Source organism: Daucus carota, chromosome 2 (assembly GCF_001625215.2).
Source record: "Daucus carota subsp. sativus chromosome 2, DH1 v3.0, whole genome shotgun sequence".
Lineage (NCBI taxonomy): Eukaryota > Viridiplantae > Streptophyta > Magnoliopsida > Apiales > Apiaceae > Daucus > Daucus carota.
Window position 1 is genome coordinate 26,250,366 of NC_030382.2, and position 10,218 is coordinate 26,260,583.

At 41.4% G+C, this 10,218-nt stretch overlaps 1 protein-coding gene and 1 long non-coding RNA gene across 2 annotated transcripts; both read left to right on the plus strand.

Moving 5' to 3' along the window:
- The first annotated feature begins 753 nt into the window (after window positions 1-753).
- LOC108201665 (uncharacterized) lies at window positions 754-3,216 on the plus strand. The gene has a single exon (XM_064086798.1). It carries the CDS (start codon window positions 754-756, stop codon window positions 3,214-3,216), a length of 2,463 nt encoding a protein of 820 aa, XP_063942868.1.
- A 2,203-nt stretch (window positions 3,217-5,419) lies between these two features.
- On the plus strand, window positions 5,420-9,983 carry LOC135150581 (uncharacterized). Its single transcript, XR_010288716.1, has 2 exons — window positions 5,420-6,742; window positions 8,502-9,983. It is a non-coding gene; the product is annotated as an uncharacterized LOC135150581 (long non-coding RNA).
- The last annotated feature ends 235 nt before the right edge of the window (window positions 9,984-10,218 follow it).

Consider the following 10,218-nt stretch of genomic DNA (forward strand, 5'->3'; position numbering starts at 1 on the left):
AGACCAAGGATCAAGAGTTCAAGGGAACTTCACTCTTTATACTCATTTTACACACACTTACACTCAGCATATATCCAAACACTCTCAGCCACCAGCCACAAGCAACCACCATACACCTTCACCCACCACACATAGATAGCACTTTCTCTAATCTTATCCTTCCGAAACCCACGCTTACTCTCACGCCGGAGGCGCTTTGGGGCAAACCCCCCCCGCCGGCGTTGTTTTGTAGGCTCCCATCCAGCAGCTACACCACGGAACCACCAGTCACGGCGGAGGAAGGACCGGGATCGGAGATTGGCGTTATCATTTGGCGCTAGAAGGAGGGGAAGGTGTCCTCTGTCCTGTGGTCACGGTGCCACTGGACTCATCTTCTTCAACAAACTCCCGAAACGGGGGTCCGAATCACACCAGTAAGCTTTCATAAGACACCCAGCTCCTCAAAACCTTCAGCCATGGCTTTTCTTGATATGTGCATGATAGAAAACCTCACCTGACCAAAACCCTAAATTTGTCTGTAGTAGAGCATGATAGCAAACCCTGTCTGAGCAAAACCCTAATCTTGTCTGTAGCACATAAAATCTGTTGTCTCACACCTGCACACATTTTGTCACTTAACTACTTGTGGTATCTCTGAAAATAGTAAGTTGACTACTTGTGCACACTATTTCTGTCATCCTGTCACTATCTATACTATTTGTGGGCACTACCACCTAAACAGCAACCATATACCCTGTGTGAGTTCTTGAAACCATGGCGAAAAGGACACGCTCCCACCTGGGTCTTCCCCAGAACCCGGACAACCCTCAGACAGACCAGGACAACCCGAACCAGGATCATGCCTCAGGACCTCTTTTCACCCATGTGAACCCGGACGAGAACCAAGCAATCAACCCCAATGATGCCCGGGTCACGATCGAAGCGAACCAGTACAAGTACACCGACGTCCCGGTCACCACCCTCCACCTGTCCCAGCTCACCAATGTAGAGTTGGCCGAGGCCATCCGGCAGTACCATGATCGCCGGGAAAGCAACCGCAGACTTGAGGACATCGGTGAGTCCGAGGACTCCGGGAACAGCCGTCAATCCCGGGGTTCCGTCTTCGACCGGATCGGAGACAAAGCAAAGAAAAAGAAACAAAAGGAAAGTGAGGAAACCCGGCTGAAAATTTTGGCCGAAAGGAAAGAGCAGATCCGGAAAGAGGAAGAAGAAAAACTTGAGCAAAAAATCGCCCTCCGGATTCAACTCGAAGAGGAAAAGTTGACAAAAGGATCCCGGTCCAAGCGCTACCGGAAGGAAACAACACCCGAACTCATCTCTGATGACGAGGATGAGAGACCGGGACAAACCAACCTCAGAGACATGATCAATGAACTCAACCGGAAAATCGGAAATGATGCCGGGCTTGAAATTGGGGGAACCCTGACTCCCTTCAGCCACTCCTTGGAATCCATACCCCGACAAAAGGGTATGAAACACTACAACTTCGAATCCTTCAATGGACTAGGTGACCCGGAGGAACACCTGCACTATTTTGAACAGATAGCCCAAATTTACTGGTACAATGATCTAACCAAATGTCGCTTCTTCGCATCCACATTCAAGGGAGGGGCCCAGAGGTGGTTCAGCCGGATCCCCTCCCGGAGCATCGGGTCCTGGAAAGATTTCAGGGAAGCCTTCCTCAGAAGGTTTCGAGCAAACAAGACACATGAACTCCATATGTGTCACCTGGAAACGGTTCGCCAATATGACAATGAGGCACTCTCAGACTACATGAAACGTTTCCAGGAAGCAATCAACAAAATTTCCAACCTGGATGAGCGCGAGGCTCTGAGCATATTCCGAAGGAACCTGGACCCGGAACAAAATGAGAGATATGTGGTCGAGTTGATCAACAAAGAACCCCAGAGCCTGGCAGCTGCCTATGCCATGGCTGCAAAATTCATTAAGGAAACCGATGTGCTCCAAGCAATGAGGATGACCCGACAGGGCAGTTCAAAAGGAAAACAAGTCGAAGATAGACCCAGGAAAGAATATCACCAGGATAAGAAATTCAAACCGGACAGACAGACAAACTTCATCCAACAATCAGGTTCCAAGAGAACCAGCCAACAGGGATCCGGGTCCAGGAGTGACCCCGGTCCAAACAAAACAACCAGAGAGCCAAAACCAGAGCCCGATTGGACTCCGTTAAACAGATCCCGGGAGGATATACTCAAAGAAATCAGAGACAAACCCTTCTACTACCCACCAAAACCTATGCAGACTCCTCCAGAGAGCAGACCTGCTAACCGACATTGTGACTATCATGGCACCCACGGTCACAAAACGGAAAACTGCATATCCCTCAAGTATTTCATTGAAGAGCAAATCAGCAAAGGCAACATGGGGCAGTACATAGCCCGGAACACAGCAAACAAGGGAGAGGGTTCGGGGAAACAAAAGAACATTGTCAACGTGGTCTTGGGAGGATCCTGTTCCCCTCCTCCCAGCCCGGACTCATGTCAAGAGGTAATGTCCATCCAAGTCTTCCCCGAACAAGTCATTTCCTTCAGCAGCAAGGACTTCGAGGGTGTCACCCGGGGTCACAATCAGGCCCTGGTGGTAACCCTGGATATAGCCGAGAATGAGGTCAGACGGATCTTAGTCGACAATGGCTCTTCAGCAAACATCCTGTTCAAACACACCATGGACCGAATGCAACTAGGGAACATCCGGATGAACGACTACAGGGAGGACCCCTTATACGGATTCGGGAATAGCATTGTCCCGGTCCTAGGAACCCTTTACCTCCCGGTTCGTTTCGGCACGGCCCCAACCCAAGTCGTCCATATGATCAAATTCTATGTCACAGACACTCCTTCATCTTACAATGTGATCATCGGCCGTCCGGGTCTAAACAAAATCGAAGCCATCACTTCTGTCACGCACCTGAAATTCAAATTCCCGACTCCGTTTGGGGTAGGCGAAGTCAAAGGAGATTCGGAAACAGCCGGGGTGTGTTACAGCCAAGCCTTGGTTATGGCGGAAACCCATATGGACAACAAGAGGAAGGCTACCGTCTTCCAAAAACAGAGAAGTAACAAAAAGCATCGACCTTACCCAAGAACAAATCCTAAGGGTGAAGTACAGGTCATCGACCTAGACCCGGGTCATCCGAACCCGGGAGCATCCAATCCTGGTCCTGGACAAAGCAACCAGAAAGCAACCCGATAAGGAAAGTCCCGGCTCAAGATTTTGTGGAAAAGAACACTGACGCCCGGATCCAGCAAATGATCTCGGCACAAGAATTGACCAAGGTCGAAGCTGCGGTCGAGACCGAGTCGGTCCTGATCGAAAAAGACAACCCGATAAGGAAAGTCAAAATTGGAAAAGGCCTGGATACTGTTTTTAAAGAGGAACTCATCCAACTACTCCGGAGCTATGCAGATGTCTTTGCCTGGAGCCCGGACGACATGCCCGGGTTGGATGAATCATTGGCAATACACAGCCTTGACGTCGATCCCAAAAAGAAGCCTGTAAAACAAAAACGAAGAAATTTTGCCCCGGAGAGGCAAAAGGCAATAGATGAGGAAGTTGGCAAGTTAATGAAGGCCGATATCATATGTGAAATCAAATACCCGGAATGGCTCGCCAACGTAGTCATGGTTAAGAAAGCAAACGGCAAGTGGAGGATGTGCGTCGACTACACGGATCTGAATGCAGCGTGCCCCAAGGACCCTTATCCTCTACCAAGCATTGACCAGCTCATTGATGCCACATCAGGACACCTAATGTTAAGCTTTATGGACGCCTTCTCCGGGTATAACCAGGTTAAGATGAACCCTGCAGACATAGCCAAAACAGCCTTCATAACCCACCGGGCAGTGTATGCCTACAAACTGATGCCTTTCGGGTTAAGGAACGCCGGGTCCACATACCAGAAAGCCATGAATGAAATTTTCAAAGATCAACTTGGAAGGAATTTGGAATGCTACGTCGACGACATCATCTCCAAATCCACTTCGGTCCCGGGTCACATTTCTGATCTCAAAGAATGTTTTGAGAACATGAGAAGGACTAAGCTAAAGCTCAACCCGGACAAGTGCACCTTTGGAGTTGAGGCTGGAAAATTTTTGGGTTTTATGGTGAGCAACCGGGGTATCGAGGCCAACCCGGAGAAGATCAAAGCTGTACAAGAGATGCAACCACCTCGGACTCAGAGGGAAGTTCAAAAGCTAGCGGGGTCCTTGGCAGCACTTCGAAGGTTTGTCTCCAAACTCGCTGAAAGATGTCTACCATTCTTTGAGTTGTTAAAAGGGGCAAAAAATCAGAAATTGGTAGAATGGGGCCCGGATTGCCAGAGAGCTCTTGATGAAATAAAAGCATACCTGTCCAAGCCTCCGATCCTGACAAAAGCCTTGCCAGGAGAACCCCTCTACCTATACCTGTCAGCCGGACCCTTTGCCGTCGGGGCGGCTTTGATCAGGGAAGAAGCCGGGCAACAGAAGCCCGTCTATTATGTTAGCCAAGTCTTGAAGGATGCGGAGACCAGATATCCCAACTTAGAAAAATTTGCATTTGCACTGATCACCGCATCCAGGAAACTCAGACACTACTTTCAAGGAAGAGAAATCAGGATTGTCACAGATCAACCTTTGAGGAAAATCATCCACAAGCCAGACATCTCCGGGAGGCTGGTAAACTGGGCAATCGAACTTAGCCAGTTCAGCCTAACATTCCTACCCCGGACAGCAGTCAAAGCCCAGGTCCTGGCAGACTTCGTGGTGGAATGCAACTTCCCTGAAAACCAGACAACTCTCATGGAAACCGAACCAGGACCCCCGGTAGAGTCTAACCCGGGGTCTTGGATACTCCACGTCGACGGCTCCTCAACAACCGAAAGGTCAGGGGCCGGACTAATCCTGAAGAGCCCGGATGGGTTCACCATCAAAACAGCAATCTCCTTCAGTTTCACAGCAACCAACAACCAAGCGGAATACGAAGCCCTTCTAGCAGGGTTAAAGTTAGTCCGGACCCTGTCCATCCGAAACCTCACCATCTATAGTGATTCCCAAATTGTGGTCAGGCAGACAAATGGGGAATACCTCGCCAAAGACCCGATTCTGACAAGGTATCAAGCCTTGGTGAAAAGCTACCTTACCCTGATCCCCGGGTGCAAAATTTTGCAAGTCAATAGAGAAGAAAATGCTGAAGCTGACAACCTCTCCAGGTTGGTCCAAAATTCGGCGGATCTGGACAGCTCAGTCTATTTCGAAGAGTTGCACAAACCAACAATAGAGCAGGAAGAAATCTTTGAAATCAACAACAACCCTACCTGGATGACTCCCCTGATCAACTACATAGAGAAGGGAGAGTTACCCGAAGACAAGGGGAAAGCACAACGGCTGAATGTAATATCCCATGTTTTTAAAATTAGTTGATGATTATTATAGATCTAATATGTTGATATTATTGTTGGCTTTAATGGAATAGTGATATGATTATGTGAATAGTGTGAATGTGATTATATTTGTTATTTGGATTAATATGGATTTTACAGATTTTGCGTCCTCCTTCTTTTTCTGATTCCGAGGACGGAATCCCTATAAGGAGGGTAGATTGTAATAACCCGGATTTTAAAAATATTTTTATTAATATTATAAATGATTTTTTAAAAAGAAAGGAATAAGATTTGATATTTTATTCCAGTTTAATGAGTTTTCAAAGGTTTATATTTAAACCTCGGGTTATTGTGTTATTGATAAATAATTGTATTTTCAAAACTGATTTTCATATATTGTTTTGAGAATTCTGTATGAATATTATGTGAATATATGTGTGATGTGAGTAAGTGGTATTGGTGGATTTGTTGGTTAATTAATTATGGTTAATTATGAGTATTATATGATTAATATATGAATTTTTGTGAATTTTATATTATCTGGTTTATTGTGTTAACTGCTCATATGTGGTCATATTTGAGAGATTTCAATTTCTATATGCTCAGGAGAAAATATAGTTATTTGGATATTTTCATATCGATTTATGGAATGTTAGATGATTTTATAATCGATTTACGGATTTAATTGTGTATATTTATATTGATTTATTAATTATTTGACTTCCGTAAAACCGTCCACTCGTAACGAGGTAGCAAATTTTCTTCCCGGAAGTTTCAACAAAACTCACCTCTAGCCTAATTTGAATATTCCGGACATTTTTCGTGTTTTGATTTTTTCGATCCGGAGTACGGTTTTCCCCGGAGTCGGTCCGGCGGAGTTTTTCGGGTATTTTAATTGTTGATAATTATCCAGTTTGTCTCGATAAACGTGAAACGAGATATTTTGATTATTATACTCATCCTTATCTTGTAATAATTGCAATGGGACCCGCAGACCAATAATTGAGTTAAAAAGCCCCGTTTTGATGATTATCTTGAAAACCAGTACCGATTGGACCCCGCTTTATTAATATAAAGCTATTAAATACGTATTTTCATGTCATATACGATCCAAAGGGGTACCAATTATTTGTAAATATAAATAGACCTTTCTAGAGCTTATTTTCACCCGTAAAATCATTTCACCAGTTTCTTTCCACGAATACCGAGAGAAACCGAGCGGTGTTCTTCGTGTTCTTCATAATCAAACGAAGATTTGAAGGTGTTATTGGAATCCGATGGAGGCGTATAAATAGTCAAAACGAAGCTCTTGACGAGTAGAATCTAGTATAATCATCCGTTTATATGCAGATTGAACAGGTGATTTTATTTGATTTTTATAAAATTCGAATTATTAAGATTTAAATAGTGGATTTTTGCAAACGTGTTTGTTTGATTGTTTTGATGATTCCATGTTGTAGTACATGTTTTTCTCGTCGTTTTGGTATATTATATGTTGAATTTCGAGTTCGGAATCATATAGAAAAGTCAGTTTGATTATTGGGTTGTGTTCTTGAGTGTTCTTGAAGGTTTGCAATCGATTTTGGGGGTTTTTAATCTGTTAAATCTGGATGTTATTCGAAGGCACCAACACGTTTAGTGCACTGAGTAGAGTTGATTGGTAGCTTCAGATTGAGTGGAGGTGGTCGGAGGAGGCCTTGCCGGAGTCCGGCAGTCGAGAATGAAGGATGGAAATCCGGCCATTTGGCCTCGTTTCTTCAAATTTTAAGCTGTAGAATGAGTTTGTGGTGGTGTATTTATGGTATCTGGAGTTGCTGGTGATTAACGGAGGCCGGGAACAGTAGTTCCGGCGAGTCAAGGGGGCGGCGATGGAAAATTTCCATTTAGCCCCCAGACTTTTGAAGATGGTGAAGTGTGTGTATCATGGTTTCAAAACTTACACAACGGCCCCTGTAACTTTGAAAAGTTACAGTTTAAACCTTGGCCAAAAACTTTCAAAAGTTTACAAAATAAACCTTTTGATTTAATTTTCTAAAATTGTTTTATTTAATTATTTTAAATTCCAAAAATAGTTTTTAATTATTTCTTTATTCAAAAATAAATCTAAATTAGTTTATTAATTAATTTTAATTAGTAATTAATTATTTTAATTGGTCAATTAATTTAAATATTAATTGATTAATTATTTTAATTAATTATTAATTGATTTTAATTGATTAATTAATTGGATTTAATTATCCTTTTTGATTTAAAAATTCCGAAAAATAGTTTCGAGCTTTGAAATATTTTTCTAAATTATGTTCAAGGCTCGACAATTGTTTATGAATGATTTCAAGTCCAGTTTCAAGTATTTGGGACTTGATTATTTATTTGAAAAGTGATTCTTTTATCGATTTTAATTCCGAAAAATGTTTAAAAATTACAGAAATTTCCCGAAAAATCATTTTGAACTCAAGACTTGATTTGACCTCTATTGGGGTGGGAAACCTTATGTGTAATGTGTTGTCTGCTATTGGTTGGATGTCTTATGTGTCGATATAAGAGTGAGAAAACGGTTTTAAACATATCTTTTGATCCGTAAGTCGGAATCGAGTGAAACGAAAGAGAGATGAAAGCTTATAAAGTCTAGTTTGATATGACATAATAATATGATGGAGTCGAGAATGTGAATAATTGTTGTTAAATGTGCCAAATGTGATTATATGTTGTTGGATTGTTATTAATTGATGACTACGTGATATATATGTCTATTCCTGATATTATATACGTGATAAATGACTTATATGACATAGTGTCATGATTTGATTAATATTGGATAAGGACATATGGATTATAGGAATTGGAATTGGTTGATTGGTTGTTGGACAAAATAGGATAACAGGTGGATAGTCTTATACATGGACGAGACGATGTCGGATTTTCGATAAGATTTATATGATATTTAATTGATAATATGTTATGTGGAATATGATTGGACTATATGGTAGAGTCAAAGCATGATTATGTGTTAAGTGATATTTGATGAGTTTAAAGGGGTATATAAGTGGGTATCGATATACGTGATATGTATATGCGATATATTGTTTAGTGACTATAGTATTATCTTATTCTCGTAAAGGATTTGGAGGAGACGTGTACGCTCGAAGACGTCAGAAAGTCACGTGGTGTTACAAAGCGAATAAGGGATGAATCGAGTAAGCGAAGCGAAGATGTACGGTAGATAGAGTATAGCCAGAGATGGTCTAGAGACTATGAGATGCATAGATTGTGAAAGTGGAAAGATGAGATTGAGATGTGAGACTGGAGTCAGATTTAAGGCAAGTATCCTGCACCCTGCTTTTGGATATATTGCATATTCTGATCCATTCTTTTTATATGTGTTGCAAGTATCCTAAACCCTTCTCTTGGATATATTGCAAATATTCTGATCCATTCCTTTGGTATCTGTTGCAAGAATTCGTACCTTTCCTTTCTATATTTAAAAGTGCATATGTTCGGATCTATTCTTTCTATTCTTCAAGTTTCTAAAGAATTTCCGTTTTATTAATTAATTCGAAGTTCAGATTGTCATTGAAGCATGTGTTGCTCAGTGATAGTTAGAGCTTTGAATGAATTGGGATCTTCTTGATTATTCAACCCGCCATTGTCATGCTGGTTTAGCAGGCTAACTTCAGTTGCTTAGCCGGTAATGGAGGATACTGAATAGTTGAGGATTTCCTGAACTGTGATTTATGAAATGATGGATCATGATTTATGAATAGATTATTATCAAAGTTTGAATTGGAATTATCCTGTTGTTGATGATAGTTATGATGATGTTCTGTTAATTTACATTGCCTTCTTGAATTGAATTAGAGAATTGGATTATTGTTTTTTTATATAAACCTGTGGACCAGATTCGTGGTCATGTTAGGCCAATGAGTGCCTTGGATCCAGTGATAGAGCATGGCGGGGCCTGCTCGGGGTTAGTGCGGAACTGATCAGCTGCCTAACCTTGGTTTTAATTAAAATGTGATAGTCCAATTCAATAATTCTTTGGAAAGATTAAATTTCTCAGTTTAAATGCTGCAAGGTATTGTAAATTATTCTATACAATACCATGAACTCATGAACTCAGGTTGAATCCTTTTATATCTTGAACTCGTGAACTTCTATTATATCATTTCAGAACTATCATTGTTTATTATTACTTGCTGAGCATTGTTGCTCACCCTTGCTATTCCTTTCTAACCATTTCAGAAAGGCTTAAAGATGAGATGATTGATTGAGATTGTGAGTAAGGCTAATGCTAGGCGAGGAGACAGAGTTGAGGATCCAGTGGTCGAGAAGTGTGCAAAAGGTTGATGAGGTTGATGCAAGCTAGAGCTGTGCTATAGGGATTCAAGTGTAAGTCATAGCTGGAATAGTTGACAGTGATTCTTCTTATCGAAGATGATCTGATTTGGTAAGAGATGTTGTGTAATAATAGTGGTAGATTCTAATTTCAATACTGTAACCTGGAAGCGATCCTGTTGTTTTGGGGGTGAAGATGTTCTCTTTTAAATCTTTTATTTAACGTCTTTCAAATCTTTTATTAAATGTTTTCAAGTTTTAAATTCTCTGAATTTCACGTTTTAAATTCTTTTGGGTTTAATTATCTTTAATAATAAAAAAAAAAAATATACAGGATTTCAAAAGTGTTTAAAAATAGGTTTTATGTGGTGACGTCAGAATCCAGACCCCCGGATTCCTGGACTGTCACAGTTGGTATCAGAGCGACAGGTTACAAGTTATTGAAATTTGAATATAGATTATAGTCTTAAGTTTTCTAGAGAAGAATGTTGTGTGACCTCATA

Excerpts from the sequence above, each read along its gene's own strand:
- LOC108201665 (XM_064086798.1), top strand. The coding sequence starts at position 754 with ATGGCGAAAAGGACACGCTCCCACCTGGGTCTTCCCCAGAACCCGGAC.